Source organism: Zootoca vivipara, chromosome 15 (genome assembly GCF_965207765.1).
Source record: "Zootoca vivipara chromosome 15, rZooViv2.hap1.1, whole genome shotgun sequence".
Classification (NCBI taxonomy): domain Eukaryota; kingdom Metazoa; phylum Chordata; class Lepidosauria; order Squamata; family Lacertidae; genus Zootoca; species Zootoca vivipara.
In genome coordinates, this window is record NC_142598.1 from 3,936,128 (window position 1) to 3,959,655 (window position 23,528).

General features: G+C 45.5%; 1 protein-coding gene across 3 annotated transcripts in view; it reads left to right on the plus strand.

Annotated features, from left to right (window-relative positions):
- ATP2B3 (ATPase plasma membrane Ca2+ transporting 3) overlaps window positions 1-23,528 on the plus strand; it is a 134,032-nt gene that overhangs the window by 30,925 nt on the left and 79,579 nt on the right. For all 3 annotated transcript variants that reach the window (XM_035097072.3, XM_035097074.3, XM_088658692.1), the window contains exons 2-3: window positions 20,724-20,886; window positions 21,004-21,326. In XM_035097072.3, the coding sequence (XP_034952963.1) occupies window positions 21,122-21,326 (205 nt within the window). In that variant the 5' untranslated portion in view covers window positions 20,724-20,886; window positions 21,004-21,121. The remainder of the gene's footprint in view (window positions 1-20,723; window positions 20,887-21,003; window positions 21,327-23,528) is intronic.

The following is a 23,528-nucleotide window of genomic DNA, read 5'->3' on the forward strand; positions in this document are numbered from 1 at the left end:
GATCTGGATTCCGGCTAGTCACAGGAGTCAAACATAGCTTCTGTGGCTAGGAGGGCTTATGCCCAGCTTAAACTGGTTCACCAGCTATGGCTGTTCCTCTATTGGGGATAGAGTGGTGTGTCAATCACACAGGGACCCCTGGACGTTTCACGGTCGATTGATCCCTGTGCCACCACGGGAACTCCCTGCCACCAACCAGGTACAGTACGTCCTGGTAATCACTGAGTCCAGTCAGGGTTGTTAAAGTGAACACAAATTTCAGTTTATTCCTTACAAGTATAACAAGCGTATGGTTTCAATGATGGTGTTCAGTCAATATTAACTTAGTTCCTATACCGGCCTATACCTTCAAGTTCACAATGCAACCAACCTCCTTGCAGTTCCCAACCAGAACTGCCTAGGTCAGGGGTTCCCAAACTAAGGCCCAGGGGCTGGATGCGGCCCAATTGCTTTCTCAATCCGGCCCGCAGACGGTCCAGGAATCAGCATGTTTTTACATGAGAAGAATGTGTGCTTTTATTTAAAATGCATCTCTGGGTTATTTGTGGGGCATAGGAATTTGTTCATATTTTTTTCCAAAATATAGTCCGGCCCCCCACAAGGTCTGAGGGACAGTGGACTGGCCCCCTGCTGAAAAAGTTTGCTGACCCCTGGCCTAGGTTCTTATCTGTTCCTTTCAGATGCTGACTGTCAGTGACTCAGATTTACTTTCTCACACATCTTAAACCAACCCTCAGACTCCCCTCAGCTCAACAACCACAACTCTTTCTTCTCATCTCCTCTACTAACTCCCCCCCCCACTTATTTTATACTCTCGCTGACTCCGCCCCCTGGATTTTCATTGGCTTTACATTTAACCCTTTCACACACATACTGGGGGTGACATCACTCTCTTCATAGGCAAACGCCACAAGTGGTCTCAGTTGTCCATGACCTGGTGACTTCCTCCCATGCACTGCGTGTGGGGCTGCCCTTGTAGACGGTCTGCAGGCTGCTGCCAGTACAGAATGTGAGTGGTAGGAAGCACTGTTACCTGGTGTGACCATGTGTCTGGAATGAACTGCGTTGGCTGATAAGGAGCTACTGGGCCAAATTCAAGGTGCTAGCACTAGCATACAGGACCTAAAAGCTGGCCTCCCCCAATGTCAACCACCTCAAGCCTTCTTGGTAATGCCTTCACTAAGGGCTGCCTTAGTGTTGTGTTGACCTGTGACAGGGCCTTCTGAGTAGTGGTTCCAAGTTTGGGATCTTCTAAAGTGAGGTAAGGGACCCAGGTGGCTCTGTGGGTTAAACCACTGAGCCTAGGGCTTGCTGTTCAGAAGGTCAGCGGTTCGAATCCCTGTGGCGGGGTGAGCTCCCGTTGCTTGGTCCCAGCTCCTGCCAACCTAGCAGTTCGAAAGCACGTCAAAATGCAAGTAGATAAATAGGAACCGCTATAGCGGGAAGGTAAACGGCGTTTCCGTGTGCTGCTCTGGTTCGCCAGAAGTGGCTTTGTCATGCTGGCCACATGATCTGGAAACTATACGCCGGCTCCCTCGGCCAATAATGTGAGATGAGCGCGCAACCCCAGAGTCGGTCACGACTGGACCTAATGGTCAGGGGTCCCTTTACCTTTACCTAAAGTGAGGTATGTCTGCCACCCTCACTATTGTTAGGAGAAAATTTTAAGCGTTCCTGTTTACCTAGGCATGTTGTTCCTGGCAACTCTGAAGTAACTGTTTTACTTACAATATGAGGCTATAGTGTTGTATGTATTTTTGCAACTGAAAATTAAAGAATTTTTTTATGTCCTTATAATGTTTTTTTAAACTCTCTTCAAAATGCCTTTAACTGTTTTCAGAATTTTTAACAAAGTTTGTTATTGCTGTGTCTGCTGCCCTGGGCTCCTTGGGGAGGGAGGGCAAGCTATAAATCGAAATAATCATGATCGTAATGTCTGGGAAGTGAGCCTGCCACCAGCTTCCATTCGCCAGGGCATGGAATGAAAAGTCACCCCTTTGCCTGGCCAGGGACTTTGCCTTGCCAGACAAGACAGACAAAGCTCTGCAGTCTTCCATCTCTTTTCCATCGCAGCAGGTCTCCTCTGCAACCCTGCAGCCTCCCTGTGCTGCGGAAAGACTCGTCAACCGGCAGTTTCCCTGAGTCGATATCTGTTCCTACCTACTGGGCTGCTCCAATTGTCACAGGAAGCCAGATATCCCACTTTGGGAAACACCCTTCTGCAAATATAGAGATATGGGGCGGCGAGTGGGGTGGGGGAGGGAGAGGCTGAGTGCCACCAGCACAGGAATCTTCTGCTTGCCCTATTTATTTCAAGCGCTGGAGGGCGGGGGAAGCTGCAGGAGAACATCCAGTCCTTTATGCTCCGAGTGCCTTCTCCAAGTGAATTCCTGCTCTGTTTTATGTGCTCACCTTGCCAGGATTGTCTCACGGATGCTGAGACATTATTCAGCATGATGCAGTGTTGCTTGTTCTGGACCCCCCACCCGTTACCTGAATTGCCCTTGTTTATGAGACCAAGGTCACCCACGACGATATATTTTATTATGGATAAACTGCCAAAGAATGTTCAGACATTTCTCGAACACTTGCTAATATATATCTGTTTGTGATAACCATTTGCATAAAAAGCCTTAAATTATCTACTGAGCAATCCAAATCTGATGTGAATGAGTCATGTAAATAAAATAAAGCACAACAGCACTGCACTCTCTTGATTTCCCTACGTTAATCCGATTGGACAGTGTACTTTGGGATGGGGCATCTTTGGCAGGGAACAGCGTTGTCCCGGGGTTATTTCCATCTCTCCCCCAGCCCACGGACTTTAGGAAGAAAGGCAAGGCAACAAACACAGAGACTCAAATGGACAGAGATGGGAGGCTACAGTGAGTGGCTGTGGCCCTGGTGGTGGAGCAGCAAGGCTTGCTTGAACCAGAGCTTGCCACATCTCAGCTCCAGAACCTATTTCAAATGATAAGGCTCAGTAAAGTTGCCACCTGTATTTCTTGCAGAGATTTTGTGGCCCTCCAGCAGATGTTGCTGAACTACAGCTATCAGCCCACCCAGCACTGAGGATGGGAGTTGTAGTTCAGCAACATTGTTGTTTAGTCGTTTAGTCGTGTCCGACTCTTCGTGACCCCATGGACCACAGCACGCCAGGCACTCCTGTCTTCCACTGCCTCCCGCAGTTTGGTCAAACTCATGTTCGTAGCTTCGAGAACACTGTCCAACCATCTCATCCTCTGTCGTCCCCTTCTCCTAGTGCCCTCAATCTTTCCCAACCTCAGGGTCTTTTCCAGGGAGTCTTCTCTTCTCATGAGGTGGCCAAAGTATTGGAGCCTCAGCTTCAGGATCTGTCCTTCCAGGGAGCACTCAGGGCTGATTTCCTTCAGAATGGATAGGTTTGATCTTCTTGCACTCCATGGGACTCTCAAGAGTCTCCTCCAGCACCATAATTCAAAAGCATCAATTCTTCGGCGATCAGCCTTCTTTATGGTCCAGCTCTCACTTCCATACATCACTACTGGGAAAACCATAGCTTTAACTATACGGACCTTTGTCGGCAAGGTGATGTCTCTGCTTTTTAAGATGCTGTCTAGGTTTGTCCTTGCTTTTCTCCCAAGAAGCAGGCGTCTTTTAATTTCGTGACTGCTGTCACCATCTGCAGTGATCAAGGAGCCCGAGAAAGTAAAATCTCTCACTGCCTCCATTTCTTCAGCAACATATAGAGGGCTATAGGTCAGGCACCCCAGTTTAATGGGTGTCTGCCAGGTAGAAATCCCATAGGTGACGCTTTCCCCGTGCATCCTTGATCATTGACCATCCTGGTTTAGGCTGATGGGAGTTGGAACTGAATAATACCTAGATAGCCACATATAGTGAGCAGAGTGTTGGACTAGGACTGGATTCAGATCCTCCCTTGGATACAAAGCTCACTGGGTGACCATGTGCCAGTGACTTAAGTCTCAGCCTAACCTAAAGGTAAGGTAAAGGACCCTGGGATGGTTAAGTACAGTCAAAGGTAACTATGAGTCATCCCACTATACAGGATTGTTGAGAGGATCAGAAGGCAGGAACCATGTCTGCCCGCTTGAGCTCCATGGGGGAAAAGTTGGGATTTAAATTTAATAAATCAACGAATGTGCCCCAGCCTCCCTCCCCTCCCCTTGCTTTGTGGCAGGGCTGCCTCGGCTGAGCTATCTCTGACATGGTGGCATCCTTCCTGGTCAGAGCTGTAGTGACATTCCAGCATGACAGCATCCAAGCTGTGCCTGTTTGGAAACTTTGCTAGCTAGCCTTTTAATTCAGAAAAGCAATATTCTAGACACCCTTAGGAGTCCTCCATCCACTGCTTGATTCTTGAGGTTTTTTCCCCTTTGCATAATTATTTTTACAAGCTTCTGAGAAGGTGGCCAAGGAAATAGAGCTCATAGGAACAGATGAGCGGAATTTCCAGCTGGCTGCAGTTAATTATAGCAAGAGCTCCCTGGGAGTACAGGGGTTGTGGAACAGGAGGCCCCAGCAGGGAATGGAGTGCCCAGTGCCCTCAGTGCCCTCATCTGAAGCCCATTTAGCCAACGGCCCTCCTAGGGACACCTTTACCTGCCTGCCTCAGAATGTGAAGACAAGGCCCGGAGGAAAGATTCCAAAAGAAATCTGCATTCGGGCAATTTCATCATCATCAGATTTTATTTGTCAACCAAATACAGGTTATAGCCAAAAACAAACAAACAAAAAACAGACAGGTCTCAAAAAAACATATTATATAGCACCTATAATTAAAACATTATAACACACATCACAGATATACACAATGTCTTTCCTAGACCAGCTGAAATGCCACAAAACAATAGTGCAAGCTGTACAGGACTCTACTGTCCGCAGATCTTGCAGCTCAGGTGAATGAGATTGGAAGAAGCGCTTACATTTACACCAGGCCAGATGAGGGGTAGCCAGTGGGGTGCCGTCCAGGTGTTGCCGGACTACAACTCACATCAACCCTGCCTAGTGGCCATTCTGATCGAGGCTGATCGAAGTTGTGGTTGAATAGCATCTGGCTACCAGGCAAGGTTGTTTGGTGCGGTGGTGGTAGAGGAGAGAAGGCATGGCGTATATTGTTGCTTTACTTACTTACTTACTTACTTACTTACTTACTTACTTACTTACTTACTTCATATGTTTAAAAAGGTAAATGTAAAGGTACCCCTGACCGTAAGGTCCAGTTGCGGACGACTCTGGGGTTGCGCGCTCATCTCGCTCTATAGGCCGAGGGAGCTGGCATTTGTCCGCAGACAGCTTCCGGGTCATGTGGCCAGCATGACTAAGCTGCTTCTGGTGAACCAGAGCAGCGCACAGAAACGCCGTTTACCTTCCCACCGGAACGGTACCTATTTATCTACTTGCACTTTTGACGTGCTTTCGAACTGCTAGGTTGGCAGGAGCTGGGACCGAGCAACGGGAGCTCACCCCATCGCAGGGATTCGAACCACCGACCTTCTGATCGGCAAGCCCTAGGCTCTGTGGTTTAGACCACAGCGCCACCCACGTCCCTTTCATATGTTTAAATACTGCTAAATACCAGTACTGTCTCTAAGTGGTGTTACTTTTGGGGAAATAATGTTCCTTTAACAACTATCACTGTCTGTCTTGGTATCTGCCTGCTTCTTCCAGAATGTAAACCATATAGGGGGTCACTTGGAGACTTTTTATTGACTGAATAATAGGAATCGTTGTTGTTGTTGTTGTTGTTGTTGTTGTTGTTGTTGTTGTTGTTGTTGTTAACAACACAAGAATCAAAGCAGCCATGTTGGTCCATAAGAAAACTTTCTTTATTAGGACTGACTAAAACGTCATAAAATGCTGATCATGCTTTTCAGATGATATGGCAAAAGCACTAGAAATCTGCAGCACTCTTCTTATTTCCAAGGACTCTATAAAGGGCTCTCCTGGAATTTCCTTTCCATGAGCATTGCTGGTTTTCTATAGCCTAAAAGAAATAGAACGAGGGTCCCTGGAGGCAATTCTTGCTCTCCACTTGCAATCATTCGTTTGGGTTTTTTGCCTCCCACATAAGTCTCTTATACGTGGTGATGTACATGGGGTTGTACATGGGGTTGTATTCTTGAGGCTGCATATCCTCACACACGTATATTTTTCACCCTAAGTCATGCTCAGCCGTGGGATGTGTAGTCTCAAAGCATATGTAATTTTATGATTCCCACTGAGGCATATTTTGCTGTAGATCATGTCATATTTGGGACTGGGCACTTCCAGACAACCTGTCATTCTGATTTGTGTACAGGGAGATCAGGCAATGTTGGTTATTTAATGAATGTTCATTCTGATCTGTTTGCGAGAAGGTTAAATGGTGCTGCATCAAAGCCAGTCTTAAGTCACACTTTCCAACAACTTTCTCTGTCACTTTCTAGATTGCAAAAAGTCCTGTGTTTGGGGGAAGGGGGTTCACAGTCAGCTACAAGTGTGTACAATTGAATCCCACCTGAAAACAGTCTGGAAGAGCCATGGGTTATAATAATCTAAAAATCAAACCTGAAAAATGCAGCAATATTAACAGTTATTAAGAAGGGCAGTTAAAATAAACAACAGAGGCTAAGAGAGTGTGTTGTATAAACAGCTCTCGGGGTTGGGGGGAATCTAAAAGTCAGGGCTGCAAATCACTGGTGGTCCACCATCAATGATGGGCCATACTTGACTTGCTGGCTTGCTTCAGCTTTTTTCTCAATCTAGGCCCCACCCCCTCCACCTTCAGACTTTCCTTTGACTCTGTTTCAGGCTGTTCACCATGGTTACCAAATAACCATGTGAGCATCTTTCATTGGAATACCTACTTGCAAATCTGCCATTTTAGATTTCAGTTGTAAGAAAAGGTGAAATTTTAAAAGCAGTGGTGAGATTTTCAGCAAAGTTTAAAGGCCCTTTCTTGTATATATTCAAGAACAAATGGCAAATAATATTTTAACAGTGTGCGTGCAGTGTGTTAATATATATACAGTATATGCTGGGCAGATAAACAGGGAGATAGGAAAGCAGCAATGTTATTTGTACATTGTTGTCAAGCAGAGGGATATGTGTCTTTTGCATGCTAAGGGTGCAGGCCCAGAGGGGTTGCAAAAATTGCACCTTTCCAGAGTGGCTAGGAGTATGCTGTTTGCACACTTCCCAGGCTGCTCCTTGCCAAGGGCACAAGGGATGGGGTACCAATACAGCTCCTTGCCAAGGGGGCCTAGGTATGCCTCTGTTTGCATGCATGCCTAGTGCATATGCCCATTTAATCGTTCCCATTCATTGGCATGTGCACAACTAGTTTCCGAGCACAGTTCAAAGTGTTGGTGCTGACCTTCAAAGCCCTAAATGGCCTCGGTCCAGTATACCTGAAGGAGTGTCTCCACCCCCATCGTTCTGCCGGACACTGAGGTCCAGCACCGAGGGCCTTCTGACGGTTCCCTCGTTGCGAGAAGCCAAGTTGCAGGGAACCAGGCAGAGGGCCTTCTCGGTGGTGGCGCCTGTCCTGTGGAACGCCCTGCCATCAGATGTCAAAGAGAAAAACAGCTACCAGATTTTTAGAAGACATCTGAAGGCAGCCCTGTTTAGGGAGGCTTTTAATGTTTAATTGTTTTATTTCATTTTTCTGCTGTAAGCCGCCCAGAGTGGCTGGGGAAACCCAGCCAGATGGGTGGGGTATAAATAATAAAATTATTATTATTATTATTATTAGTGAGTTTCTAGAACTAGCAGCACTCCGAATAAATAAACTATATGTTGTTCTTAAACCTGCAGGAGTACTTTAAAAGCTTTGTGAGTGCCCACCTTCTCATTCGCCAGGTGTAGCTGGTGTTCAGAGCAAGCTAAGCAAGCTAAAGTATATCTCCACATTTGGCCTGGCAGATGGTCATCCCTGGCTGTGGTCTGAGAACAAAGGAAGCAACCACAGGGTGAACAGGGAGCTCACACAGATCCCAGCTCTGGCAACGTTTGCTTTCCGGAAGGTGCTGTGGGGATGTTGGCTGACCATTCTTTATTTCTTACTAATGATCATTTTTCATCAGTGAAAGATAACTGCAGGAGATGTGTTTCCTGATAACTCAGAATCTCTCTCCAGTTTTTGGAATGTAACACCCATTGGGGTTTGTCTCTTTAGCCCTCGAGCTCGGTAGCAGGGATGGCAGAAAAATGTGGAGCCAATGTGAGAGAGAAATAGTGAGCTGGAAGGCTGCACCAGGGGATTCAATTCTAGGCCATTCTCTGGGAATCTGAGGTAGTGTTAGTCATTGCCAGCTGGTGTAGTGCTGCTTTGCTTCATGGTAGAGTGCCATTCGAACATTTAACATCCTTCTTATCCTCCACCCCACCCAACCCATAATCTAAATTGGTAGACTTCTGGAAAAAGTCTTTCTGCCTCTTACAGTTGACTGTGTTAACTAAAGCCAAGGATAAACGAGGGTGAGACATGAGCAAACCCCACCAAATTGCTCGCAGGCCTTCCTAGGGCATTATGCCCTTCCAACTACCCCTTCACCAGTTTAGGGGTTACAATGTCTTTCACTTAAACCATTCCTTACAGCAGAGTGGTTTAGCAATCATATGCTGATAATTAAAAGAAATAATCATTGATGCCCATGAATGCAATTTAGTACCGTCCAATTTAAGCTATTGTAGTTTGAATAAGATCAGGAGTTAATTGGAATCCTTAAATAAACCTGGTGTTGTTACTGTAAGAATGTAGTGGTTCTCTTCACCCGGGGTCTGCAGAGGTTGCTGAACTATATCTCCCATCAGCTTTGGCCAGACTGTCAAGGATGATGGGAGTTGAAGTCCAAGGACAGCTGGGGAGGACCATGTTCACTTTCTCTCCTGTGAGTTTTGTGGAAGAAGCAGTCATTAAGTGTTGTTGTTGTTTATAGAATCATAGAGTTGGAAGAGACCACCAAGGCCATCCAGTCCAACCCCCTGCCAAGCAGGAAACACCATCAAAGCATTCTTGACATATGCTTGTCAAGCCTCTGCTTAAAGACCTCCAAAGAAGGAGACTCCACCACACTCCTTGGCAGCAAATTCCACTGCCGAACAGCTCTTACTGTCAGGAAGTTCTTCCTAATGTTTAGGTGGAATCTTCTTTCTTGAAGTTTGAATCCATTGCTCTGTGTCCACTTCTCTGGAGCAGCAGAAAACAATCTTTTAGTCATTTAGTCGTGTCCGACTCTTCGTGACCCCATGGACCAGAGCACGCCAGGCACTCCTGTCTTCCACTGCCTCCCGCAGTTTTGTCAGACTCATGTTGGTAGCTTCGAGAACACTGTCCAACCATCTCATCCTCTGTTGTCCCCTTCTCCTTGTGCCCTCCATCTTTCTCAACATCAGGGTCTTTTCCAGGGAGTCTTCTCTTCTCATGAGGTGGCCAAAGTATTGGAGCCTCAGCTTCACGATCTGTCCTTCCAGGGCTGATTTCCTTCAGAATAGATAGGTTTGATCTTCTTGCAATCCATGGGACTCTCAAGAGTCTCCTCCAGCACCATAATTCAAAAGCATCAATTCTTCGGCGATCAGCCTTCTTTATGGTCCAGCTCTCACTTCCATACATCACTACTGGCCTGTTAATGGCTCTGCTAGTGGTATGGACAGTTGCCTATGGGAGCTGGATGTGCAAGCCCTGTAGTGTGGAAGGAAAAGGCACGGAAGCCAAGCTAAGTCCCCATTCTGGAAACAGCTGCCTCATGATAGTTGAAGGATATACCTGCACCTGGACTTTTGTCACTTCAGACTGCAGGTTCTCACAATGGAGGGCTTTTTCATACAAATATATTCCCTTATTCCTGACAGGCTAGTCAGAGGAGCCTTCCAACATGTGAGTTGTGGCACTTTAGCTAGAAAAAACATTAAGGGGGGGGGAGGAGGACATGCCTTGTGGGGAGCGACTTCTCCCCCACACTCCTCCTCTCTCAAATATCATGCAGATGGAGTTCAGAATTGGGGCATCTGAGCTACACTGACACAAAACCATTTGTTTCTAGGGGGGGGGGAGGAGAGGGAGTGCAGAGGAAGCAGGGGAAATATAAACTGCATCCTATATTGAATCAATACAGTACATAGCATTTTACATTGAAATAAGGGACAATTCTTTATTATACAGGATGAGTGCCAACCCTAATTAAGGACCCACACTCTCACCTCTGGACTTCAGAAACGGGGAAGGCTGAGTGGACACTCACACCTTGATGAGGATAGAAATCAGGTCGAAAGCAGTATAATGGATATATTTAGCCAAGATTGCCAGATTTAATTCTGAAAAGCCCCCAGCAGAAGCAGTGAAGTCAGAGCCAGTTTGGAGTGGCGGATGGTAGTGAGTCAGCTCACTAGGGGGTGAGGGAGAGAACAGCCTGGCTAGTTCTTATGCCACTAAGAGCCTGGGAATCTGCTTTAGACTAAGGGCTTTTCCACACTTCCTCTTGTCCCACTGTTTCCCCCGGGGGAAACTGCTGTTTAGTGCTCAGATGGAACAAACAGTGACAGAGGTATATTGGGCTCCCTTGCGTCCTTGGCAAGGAGGGGTATCGGCGCCTCCAAAGCTGGGAGAGACCATGGACCAGAAACTCAAAAAGTTTGCTTTTTGTCACTTTTCACACTCTGCCAGTGACTTCTTACATGGCCATTGGGGTCAGGTCTGCTCTGCTCCTCTTCCTCCGCTGATCCGTCTGTCTGTCTGTCTGTCTGTCTGTCTGCCTCCCTCCCTCCCTCCCTCCCTCTCTTTTTCCTCTTCCTGCAACTCTTTCCCACTCTCTCCATCTTCTGGGTGCTCTGCTCACACCTCTAATAGCGCCCCTTCCTGACTGGGGAGGGGGCCCCACAGCCCACACCAGTGACCACTGAGGTGCGCAGAAGAGCTGGCCACACAATATTTCGACTGCTCTTTGGCCATAAGGCTCCTCAAGGTGATGCACAAAGCAGACATTGATCAGTATCAAATTACAATAGATTCATTTGCACACACACCTCACACACTTGCGCATCAATACACACCTATGCAGATACCTACATACCTTTTGTTCTATAGAAAAATCCTGCAGACTGCAACTTAGCAAGAGCCATAGCTGAGTGGCAGGGCATATCAGGTTGCATGCAAAAGGTCCCAGGATCTCCAAGAAACATCCCCATTTATTTGCATGTTGCTTTCCCATTGTATATGGGGACCCAGGTGGCGCTGTGGTTAAACCACTGAGCCTAGGGCTTGCTGATCAGAAGGTCGGCGGTTCGAATCCCTGTGACGGGGTGAGCTCCCGTTGCTTGGTCCCAGCTCCTGCCAACCTAGCAGTTCGAAAGCATGTCAAAATGCAAGTAGATAAATAGGAACCGCTACAGCGGGAAGGTAAACGGCATTTCCTTGTGCTGCTCTGGTTTGCCAGAAGCGGTTTTGTCATGCTGGCCACATGACCTGGAAGCTATACGCCGGCTCCCTCGGCCAATAATGCGAGATGAGCGCGCAACCCCAGAGTTGGTCACGACTGGACCTAATGGTCAGGGGTCCCTTTACCTTTACCTTTCCCATTGTATACCATGCTTAAAGTGATTTACAACAAGGGGGGGGGGACGAATTACATGATTCACAATTACAAAATATAGCAACATTTAAATACAGTATTCAAATGATATGTTAATGAAAACATGTCATTGAGAATCATATAATAAAATCAAACAAATCTCTCATCATTCATAATAATTATTGAACATAATTCAAATAGCAGCAAAAATAACACCCCCAACAAAAGCTTCTCAATACCCCTTTGCCCAATATTCTCTGAGACATTTTGGCACATGAGGCAAACGACAAAATGCCTTTGCCAACCAAACTACCCTAGACAGCCCCTGCAAATCCCTGTACTGTAGAACAATTCACCTGAATATGGGGTTGGGGAAATTTGAATGCTTAAAATAGTTGTTTTAATGGCTTTTACTGATAATTGCATTGTTTGTTTTTCTTAAGTGCTTTGAGGGTTTATGAAATAAAATAAATAATATTTCACTAGTCGCATGTTCAAACCATTTATAATCCTTGCTGCTAACACAAATAATCTCACATTTGCTTGTTTCCTCCTTAAATTATGATGACCAAAACAGATGCAATAGTCCAGCTAAGCCCTAAATGGTGCTCATATTTCCTTGTAGCTTACTTATGATATTCCACAGCAGCTCCTAAGTAAGCCAAGATAACTACCGCTCATTTTGTTTTTATTTCTCATATGTAATGGTTTGAATGTGCTCAATTTAATTTTGTTGCTTCCAGCCTGGTTCTCAAATAAAGCAAAATCATTTTAAGATTTAAAATCACATCCTCTGCAGTAGTTGCAACTAACAGCATTTCTATGTTTTAATTATCTGAACGATCAGATGAGTTTCCTTCACTCAAGTCATTACGAAATGGTGCCCATTGTAGTGGAATGCTGCCTGTTACCTCCTCTCAGCAAGTTGCAGAGATTATTGATCTATTGGTTCCAAGGAAAGAGATTTGTTTTGCTGGACAAACTTCTTTTGGTGTATGTGGGTGAAAGTTGGTCCAATAAGAGGTATCAGGTTACCCGTTCTGTGTCTCTGCAGTTTGACACTGAGCCGTGACGCGCTGCGTTCACTTTATGGATGTGCCTTCTAATCTGCCTTGCTGCTGATAATAAACAGGGCTGCCTTTAGGTATTTTCTAAATGTCAGGTAGTTGTTTATCTCTCTGACCTCTGATGGGAGGGCGTTCCACAGGGCGGGTGCCACTACCGAGAAGACCCTCTGCCTGGTTCCCTGTAGCTTTGCTTCTCGCAGTGAGGGAACCGCCAGAAGGTAAAACTTTTAATAGTTTGCTATTATTTCATAGCAATTTTTGAGTTTTCAAAATATGTCACATCCTTTTTCAAAGTGAAAACAACAGTTACAAAGATGGCTAAATCCTTCTTCACGCAATGCTTAATTTGTCCTGAGGAACTGAGGCCCACATGGCATTGTGATGGCTTTAAAACAGATTTGGTAAATAAATAGAAGATAGGTTTGTGAATGGTATTCAGAGATAGTATGCCTCTGAATTCCAGGGAGCAGAGACTAATAACAGGGAAGGGGTGCGATTTGAGAACCTTGCCCTGCTTGAGAGCCAGCCTGTCATCACTGTGTGGTCCCTGTCAACAGACAACAGGGTTATAGGTTATAGGCTACTGGCCTGACTACGTATGGTCATTTTCACGAGTGTAATAATGACCCTTGGTGATGCCAAAGAGTTTCCTCTTAAGCAGAAAAGCAGAAACTCATGTGAAACAGAAATCTAGGCTGGATATCCTAGCTGCAGACATGGTTAGGAAATAGCAGCCTCTTTGTGTGCTGGGATAAGGGGGAATTTTAAGTGAACTGAGCCCATTTGAACATGGTGGACGGGAACATATTTGCCTTTCACATTTTGCACTTCTCTGAATTTTGTGATATACAATTCCTATCTAAAATAATGGATCAAAATGCATTAAAAAGATACATAATTTAGCATAAAACACATTTAGAAATTCAAATATTGCCACGGATTACACATTACAATACCTGTTTGGTGGTAAAATTTAAATATATGTTAAACATGTACTGAAACTGGATTTTTTTAAAAAAAACCCATGCAGGTTTAATACCAACAACAATCCACTACACAGAATGGCAGAGCAGATAAAATATTAATAATAACAGCACTTATTGCCTTTAAGACTGTAAAGGTGGGGATCCTCTGGCCTTCCGGATGCTGCTGGACTGAAACTCCCATCAGCCTCAGCCAGTGGGGATTATGGGAATTGTAGTCCTGCAACATCTGGAGAGCCACAGGTTCCCCATTCTTGCTGTGTATAATATTTCCTTCCTTCTGCCGTAATCCTGCCTGAATTAACATCTTCTCAAAGCCTTGGAACACAGCTACATCTTAAGTTAGAACAAACAAAGGCAGAGTCAGGAACAACTGTACTGTCACACTGGTGTGACATAAACAGGGCATCACGACAGAGAAGGCCCCCTCCCACACCACAGTATAAAGCTCTTAAACATGGGTCTAGTTCTGGGAGAGGCACTCCTTTCGCAATCTAGGTCCCAAGTCATTCAGGGCTTTATAAGTCATCACTAACACCCTTGAATTTGGCCTCAAAGCGTATAGGTAACCAGTACAAGTAATCCAGAATGATTCCAGCTTCCAGAGCTGGTTAGCAATCTGGCAGCCGCCTACTGGGCCAAAGCAAACAAGATGAATTTTAACAGGGAGAAATGTAAAGTACTACACTTGGGCAAAAAAAATATGAAAGGCACAAATACAGGATGGGTGACACCTGGCTTGAGAGCAGTACATGTGAAAAGGATCTAGGAGTCTTGGTAGACCACAAACCTGACATGAGGCAACAGTGTGATGCAGCAGCTAAAAAAGCCAATGCGATTCTGGGCTGCATCAATAGGAGTATAGCATCTAGATCAAGGGAAGTAATAGTACCACTGTATTCTGCTCTGGTCAGACCTCACCTGGAGTACTGTGTCCAGTTCTGGGCACCACAGTTCAAGAAGGATACTGACAAGCTGGAACGTGTCCAGAAGAGGGCAACCAAAATGGTCAAAGGCCTGGAAACGATGCCTTATGAGGAACGGCTTAGGGAGCTGGGTATGTTTAGCCTGGAGAAGAGAAGGTTAAGGGGTGATATGATAGCCATGTTCAAATATATAAAAGGGTGTCATATAGAGGAGGGAGAAAGGTTGTTTTCTGCTGCTCCAGAGAAGCGGACATGGAGCAAACTACAAGAAAGAAGATTCCACCTAAACATTAGGAAGACCTTCCTGACAGTAAGAGCTGTTCGGCAATGGAATTTGCTGCCAAGGAGTGTGGTGGAGTCTCCTTCTTTGGGGGTCTTTAAGCAGAGGCTTGACAGCCATATGTCAGGAATGCTTTGATGGTGTTTCCTGCTTGGCAGAGGGTTGGACTGGATGGCCCTTGCGGTCTCTTCCAACTCTATGATTCTACTGTACCAGTTGAAGTTTCAAGGCCATTTTCAAGGGCAGCCCCACAAAGAGCAAGTAATCTGGGAGCAGGTATGTGTATAAATTGCCAGAGCATGAGTTAGCTCTGCATTCAAGTTACACCTGTCCAGGAATTCAGGATTTCCTGGCACTAGTGCAGCAGCAAAAATTTAGTTGTTTGTAAATGGATGCTAACAATTCAGAATTATCCAGGTGTGGCTGTTTTCAAGAGGATGCTTTGTTAATGTTGTATGGTGGGATTGAATCCTGAAGTAGATGGGCACTCAATGAATAGAAGTGAGAGAGCATCTCTATATATTGTACCTTTAGGGGGCACTTTAGGATTTAATGTTTGTTCTTGTAACAGATTCAGGCATGAGCTACAGGCCTTAAAAGTCCACATTCTCTGTATCCCTCATTGCTCCCAGCTGCCTACTGCACATTCTTTATTTAGCTCAGCTCTGTAAATAGGTTTGCAAAAAGTTACTGGTCCATTCATACCTTCAGTTGATACTGATGTATTTTATTTTAGGCACTTATGGCCCAGCCTTCATTAGTGACTGAAAGATCACCACAAAAGTGGGGAAGCTCTCCTCAACTCTCTTCCTAGTTACATAGTTTCCCCTACTTTTGGAATAGGGAACATGGAATACTAGTGTTGTTTGTTCATTCCTTACATTTTTATCTGTTCCTCCAAGGCGGTCAGGGCAGCTGGATCACAATTTTCTCCGTTTTATTCCCTACTGTTTGGTGGATTTCAGCAGCTTCCTTAGGCAGCAGAGTCTGGGTGCCATGAAAAACTAGCCAATGTTACTTTCCCATTTATCGCTCTATTTTTACTCCCATGGAATGAATGACACTTATGGGACTTTCTGCCATGGGTGCCAAAATAACTCGGCCAGTCTAGGGTAGTATACACCTGGACTTGGGGATTAGGTGGTGTTTGCTGTTCTGCCCCAGGTAGAAAAATGTGTTGGGCTGGCTCTGATCCTTTTAACAATCCTTCAGGGCTGGGTAGATGGAGAAGATAATGACTGATCGAAAGTCGCTGGGTGAGATTCCTGGTTAAGATTTGAAAACAATTTTCCCCAGTACTAAATTCAGCACCCTGTTCTCTAAACCAGGCTACCATTTGGAATGTTGTTCCTCATCAGTTGTTTAGGCTTTTTAAAAAAGGTGTCTTTGAAATCCATTATCAATGGTAGTTGAGCCCATATAAAATCAATAAAATATGCTAGAAATTGCAACATAGCTTTTGAGGTTTTAATGAAGGAAAAGACTGTTTCATTAGTATTTGTTGGCAGTATTAAAGATGTATTATTGAAAGAATTTCTTAGGTATTATTACAGAAATGTCCAGTTATTTAATCCCTTTATATCTCCTGGTAGTATTTTGGGAGCTCAGCAGCTGAAATGTGTATCACTCACTCTCAGAGAAAAAATATGCACCTTATAATATATTTGGGTCCTTAAAAAACCTGAGCAATAACAAATACAAAACAATTAACAAAATGATGTACATGTAATAGTAAGGTAGATGACTTTATGCTAAATTCGTTAAAAACTGATCACTGTGTATGCTTTATGTTGGGATGGTAAATCTGTGGTCTTCCAGATGTTGTTGGACTCCAACTCCCATCATCCCAAGCCAGTATGGACAATGGTCAGGGATTATGGGAATTGTAGTCCAGTGCGAGGCTCCCAATTTAAGCATCTTTTGATACCTGGTTGATTAGTTACTGAGCCTTGACTCACTACTAGGGTATGAGGAGATCTGCATACATGCCAATGAGCAATTGCTGTTTTTCTATCTCTGGCAGAAACTGCAACACTAGGGGAGAAGCCTTGTATGGTTTCTTAGCAACGGCAGGATGCACCCCCACCCATTTGGGGCTGATCTGGAAGTGGTTAAGGAGCATGTCATCCAGTTACTAGGCAGCTGCAAAGGACTTTGTTTAAAGATTCGAATTCCCATTCAGTCAACTCCACCAACCAGAAGCAAGAGAAGGGAGGAGATCCAAGTGCAAGCATGACCAGGGCTGTACAGTGTGCTAAAATAAGCAAAATTCTGCATCCAGGTAACCCCAGTTCTGTGCCAAGAAAAGCTGATATCTGCAATCTGTGTCAATTAAGCACCTTTACATGGTTTCTCTTATTTTGTGTCATTTGTATATCTGCTTCTGGAAGTGACGGGGAAGAGTGATAGCAACCTGTGTGGTGGGACAAGACTACAGAACCATCACCAGCATTGGTGCAGCTTCGCTGAACGGGGCTCTGGCGGAGCAGCCTTGTGGTGAGGTCTGGGCTGTGCAGATGCCCCGGGGGCAGAGCCAAACCAGCACCCCAGTCAGTGCACCCACACAGCTGCCGACCTCACCGCCACCCCGCCCCAGCCCTGCCCATGTAAACTGCAATAATGCTGGTGGCAGGAGGGTTGCCCTTCCCCACCACACTGGCTGCTACTGGGAAGGAGCCAAGAGATATGCAAAGGAGACTGAAGCTCCACCCACTGACCGCTAAAGAGCCACTCCAATTGGTATCCAATAGCCAGCTCTGCACAGTTCCTCTCATTACGCAGAATAACAGTGTTCCTACAGCCCTGGCCATGGCTTTGGAATCTGTCCCCTGGATTAGGCCTCCTTCAGACACTCATCCAGTCATGCAGGCAGCCCATGCAACTGGCCTCGCCCAAGTGGTTCCTGGTGTTTGCACACATAGCACACCTGCAAGGAGGGGCACACCTTGAGGAATGAGCTCCCACCCCAGTATGTGAAGACAGCTCAGTTTCCATGAATTTTGGGGAAATAGGAAGGGATTAGGTTTCCAAGTAATTGCTATATCTTTTTGTAAATTTGAGGGTTTGGGCATACCATGTGGGGGTTTTCACTCCCCCCCCCACCTTGAACAGTGGTAATTCCCTCCTGTCCAATGTCACAAGCTGCTTTTGCAATTCCCTTCAGTTTTTAAGCAGTTTGCTTTGTGGCATTTTGCTGATGGCAATGCTTGTTCAACAAGCCCAAGCTCAAAGCCCCATTGAGTGTGCATAACGCAACACCCAGTTACTTAATTCTTGGCTGATGATTACAATTACAAGAGCAGAGATAAGGTTGGTTCTAGTGGGGACAGGGTGGGGGCAGGTGGATGGGAACGGGTCTCTTCTGGGAAAACACACACACCTGAATCACTTGGCACAAGACATTCAGCAACATGCTTCCCTCAAGCACAATTCATTTTAGGAAGGATTGGCTTGTCTTATAGTCTTCAGAGCATTTTATAATTTTGCATGGTTACGGCGCCACTGTTGACTCCTCATCTCCTACAAAAGGGAACGTCTTCATGCATCAGATCTTGCAGAACAGAAATTAACACATGCAGAGCATTCTAACAGATTATAGCTGAGTTCAGGGGTTCTCCTTGTTAAAATGAGACAAGATTATGAAATGAGACAAGGTCATGAAAACAGGGCTAGGCAATAATGGTAGAACCAGTGGAGATGCCAGGTTTATGACCAGTGACGGATGAGATACAGTTTATAGTGTCAGCAGACTCGGGGGTAAACATTTCCTGGACTGTACCTTACAGATGAGAAATAGCATGTTTGGCTCTGTCTTGGGGCGGGGGTGGGAACTCCCTGCACATACAAGAATTGAAGTGATTAAAGTGTTTAAGACAAAGAAAGATAGATCTTTGCTGGGTTCTCAAAACTTTTTCAAAGAGAACATTCTTAAAGCAGAGGTTAACCAATGTATTAATAGGCAAGCAGTATATGTCCCAAACACCCCATATTTCAGAGGAATTTCAGGAGGAGATGAGCTGAAATTTCACTACTTGTCTGTGACATGTTACTATATTTACATAAGTAATAGTCACACAGAAGTTCCATTGTGGGAATACTAGAACAGTCACCATTAAAGATTGTCTAAATTCCTCTGCATCGGCACCAAGCACAGCTTTGGGCTGAGGTTCCTGCTTCAGGACCCTGGACAGTTCCTCATCCTTTCCAACAGCTTATCGTGCCATACGTACTCATTCAGGATCTTGGAGGTGAAGTAAATAAAGTAAAATATATTAATAAATGCATATTTATTTTATTTTGCTATCACATTCTGCGAGCAGCATTGGATTGGGAGACCCCAGACAGTGTACATCTTGTGTATAGCCTTAGACATTGGTGGGTACATTGATTGTTTGGTATCTCAAAGTTTTAATGTAGAGGTGTCAGTTACCCAACTGTTAAAATATGCATTCATACAGGCATTCAGCAAGCATTCGTGCAGTATATCCCTTAATCAATATGTAACAATTAAAGTTTAACATTGTGCTTAACCGAAGGTTACCAGAGTTTTCTCAATGAATCTGGGGACACTTTTCAACTTCCTACTAAATAGATGGATTTTGTCAGGGGACTGATTTGTAAATCTGGGGACTGTCCCCAGGAAACAGGGACATCGGGTAACCTTAGCTTAACCTCTTAAAGCAAGGGTGGGGAAACTGGAGACATTGACTTGTTACTCAATGTCAGGCAGCACATATACAAGCCTACAGACGCCCCATGAGGCTTGCTGCCTGAGCTGGGGACAAAGTCATGTCCTGGACCCCAGCAGTTGTTCCCCATCCTGCTCTAAACACTATGTAAAGGAATTCTCCCTCAGAATCAGGAATAAGCATGTAGTCCCCACCTGTTTATGGGGAAAGAATACTCTCTGGGGCCAGTTTGGTTTACATTTGAGGTCTGATGAGGGCAAGTTCACACATTCAATGGAAATAAGTGATAATTTCATTGGAGTGCATCACTTCAGCTACAGGTGTGTGTTCATGTTTATGCGTGCCCTCAAAAAACACTCTGCATGCAGAGAAATAGCATATCAAGGAAAAGGTTTTAGAACAAAGAGTTCTGTAATATTTTTAGAAGTAATAGTATTATTTAATACTGTAAAAACCAACTTTTTCTGGCAGAAACCTTGTAGGCCACAGTTCAGTTTGTCAGATGCATGAAGTGAATGAAGTGAATCTTAAGTGAATGGGTTTATCATGAATGAAAAGAGAAGGAAAAAAGTAAGTGTGTGTGTGTGTGTTTTACCAAGCAGAGCAAGAGATAGCTGGCAGGTGTAAAGGATCACAGAATTGACTCAAATGAATATAAGTTGTCATGAACATGGATGTGACCTACTGTCAACTACTGGCCACTGGTGATGAATTGACCTAGCAAGACCAGTGCATGAGAGAGAGAGAGAGAGAGAGAGAGAGAGAGAGAGAGAGAGAGAGAGAGATCTCAGGTCTATTACAGGAAATGGGAAAATATTAAAGATGGCCATTCCTTCTATAAACAAGTAGTAGCTTTTGTTTATTAAATGTTATTTGTATATTTACTTATCACATTTTTATCCCACCTTTCCTCCAAGGTGCTCAAAGGGGTGTGCATGGTCCCCTTCCTCCCCATTTTATTCTCACAACAACTCTGTGATGTACTTCAGGCTGAGAGACTGTGACTGGTCCAATGAGCTTCATGGTCATGGGGAGATTCAAACCCAGGACTCTACACCTTGGGATGTAGAGGGGCCATAGTGGAAACAAACAAACAAGGGATTAATAAATGAAAGGGACTGTGTGGGTGGGGGAGAGAAACATTCAGGTTATGTTTGTGCAGATGTATGTATGTGGCAAGGTTGTCTTTTTAATTTTCTGCTAACCCCCATGTTGCCTTTCTGACAGGTTCTCTTTCTGCAGTGGGGAGACCTGTGGCGCCACACTCTGACAAGGACTTCTCCTCTGCCTCTTCCATGGCTTGGTCCCCTGGCTGCCCTCTATAACACTTTGTGGCCCCTCCACCTGGGGCTCTGTAGAATGAACAGAGGACACCACTGTGACTGAGCAGGTAAGCGGGGAATCTGAGCAGGTTACCATCCAGGGCATGAGGGCGGGGAATCAAAGTTATTCCTGGACTTGCTTCCTTTCCTTCCAATGAGTGGCTTTTCCTGTTCCCTCCCCACAGGTTTCTCCTTCTGTCTACCAGGCTGACCTAGCCCAAAGCAGCTCTTCACCCCCCCCCAACCCCTTTCCCCCCACCTTTGCCCAGCATAGCTCAGCTCAGCTGCAGCTTCACCTCCACCATGGGAGACATGGCGAACAGCTCCGTGGATTTCTACCCCAAAAGCCAACGGCGAGAGTTCAACCATGCGGGCGGCTTTGGCTGTACCCTGGCGGAGTTGCGCTCCCTCATGGAGCTGCGTGGGGCCGAGGCGATCCAGAAAGTCCAGGAGACCTACACCGACGTCAATGGGCTCTGCAGGAGACTCAAGACCTCCCCCACTGAAGGTACAGTACCAGGTTTTGGGTAGGGCTGGGTGGGCAGAATAGGCAGGCAATCCCCACAGTCTCCCATGCTTAAGAACCAAAGGAGAGAGCCTACAGGCTCAGGGAATCGAATCCAGCAAGCAGGACCCAAGCACACAAGAGCCCTCTCCCTTTCTGTGGTTTCCAGGAACTGGTATTCAGAAACTTTACTACCTCTGACATTTATGTCATTTGTTCACACAACCCTTAAAGGTAAAGGTAAAGGGCCCCCTGACCATTAGGTCCAGTTGTGACTGACTCTGGGGTTGCACGCTCATCTCGCATTATTGGCCGAGGGAGCCGGCGTATAGCTTCCAGGTCATGTGGCCAGCATGACAAAGCCGCTTCTGGCGAACCAGAGCAGCGCACGGAAACGCCGTTTACCTTCCCGCTGTAGCGGTTCCTATTTATCTAATTGCACTTTGATGTGCTTTCAAACTGCTAGGTGGGCAGGAGCAGGGACCGAGCAACGGGAGCTCACCCTGTCACAGGGATTCGAACTGCCGACCTTCTGATCAGCAAGCCCTAGGCTCAGTGGTTTAACCCACAGCGCCACCTGGGTCCCTCCCACACAACCCTTACACACCAGCTAAAGCCGCAGCTACAGTGAGAGCTTGAAAACATCTGGCCCTTTTAGGAATGTTTCAGCAGGCCACTTCCTTGAATTTTTGGCTTTGTAGTTTTGTTTTGTTTATTGTTTTTAGCCCTTTTATTCAGACTGCACACACCCCATGCCTTTCAAGCGCATTTAAAGTGCATGCTTTCTCCCAATCCTGGGAACTGTAGTTTGTGAAGGGTGATGGGGGTTTGTGGGGATAAACTACAGTTATTGGACTACCCACATTTAGCTTTCTTTGCTTTGTGACTCATGCAGTTTACCCTTAACCCCTGGATCACAAAATGTCTGTTCTCTTACTTGTTAAGAAACCTGTATTTCTCCACTCGAATTGCCCCTGATCTGTAGAGCTGGGGACACAACCTCAGAGCCTCCAGATCCTCCTGCTCTGTGAGAACAGGACCCAGGAGCACTGGCTCTTAAACTTGCCAATTTTTGAGGCTGCCAGCTTTTTAACATGCTCTTGCTTCTGACCCTTTAGTGCAGGCATCCCCAAACTTCGGCCCTCCAGATGTTTTGGACTACAGTTTGGGAGTCAAGTGCAGCAGCGTATATTTTGCTGAGGAATTTCATGTTAGCCAGAACCCCAGGAATCTAGATCAGGCAGCTCCAAACTTCAGCCCTCCAGATGTTTTGGACTACAACTCCCATGATCCCTGACCACTGGCCCTGTTAGCTAGGGATCATGGGAGTTGTAGGCCAAAACATCTGGAGGGCCGCAGTTTGGGGATGCCTGCTTTAGTGGCAGCTCTGCAGCAAACAAGCAGGTGATGATATTTGCCGCCAGTGTCTTTTTAAAACTCCACCTGCTGAATTCTCATTATCATACTTTCATTAGAGGAATGGAAGAGTCCAGTCTGTCCCATCTCGTCCTAATTTTACATGTTTTGAAATGTGTTAAATGTGCTTTTATTTTATTTTTGATCCTTTTGTGTTTGCCACTCTGGGCTCCTTTGGGAGAAGGATATAACTTTCATTAATTTATTAATAACAATGTTGTTGTTGTTGTTGTTGTTGTTGATGATGATGATACTTTTTATTATCACCAGCAAATCTTATTTTTATCCCAGAATTAATAGGAGCCAATGATCCTGGCTCCTAGAGCCCCATAGTCTAAAGCTGGGGAACATTGGACGTTGCTGGAATCAACTCTCTGCCCTCCTGGCATTTGTCCCTGCTGGTTGGGGCTGATGGGAATCTTGGAATCTCAACAACAAGCAGGATTCAACTATGCTGTGTGCACGGAATGAGGTCCACTTGCACCTTGGAGTGCAAAAAGCATGCATGGCGTGGGGAAAGTGGATTGAGAGAAGTTTTTTCTCTATCTCTCACAGTACTAGATCCCCGGGTCACCCAATGAAGCTGAACTATGAGAAATTGAGAGCAGGCAAAGAGGACTTCTGCACCATAGTTAAAACAATGAAATGTTCTGAGATGTGGTGATGGCCAGCGGTTCCGCTTTGAAATGAGATTAGACAGATACTTGGAAGACAAGGCCCTCTATGGTTCTTTGCCCTGGTGGCTTTATATTACCACAGGGGCTGTCTGTCTCATGAATACCAGTCACT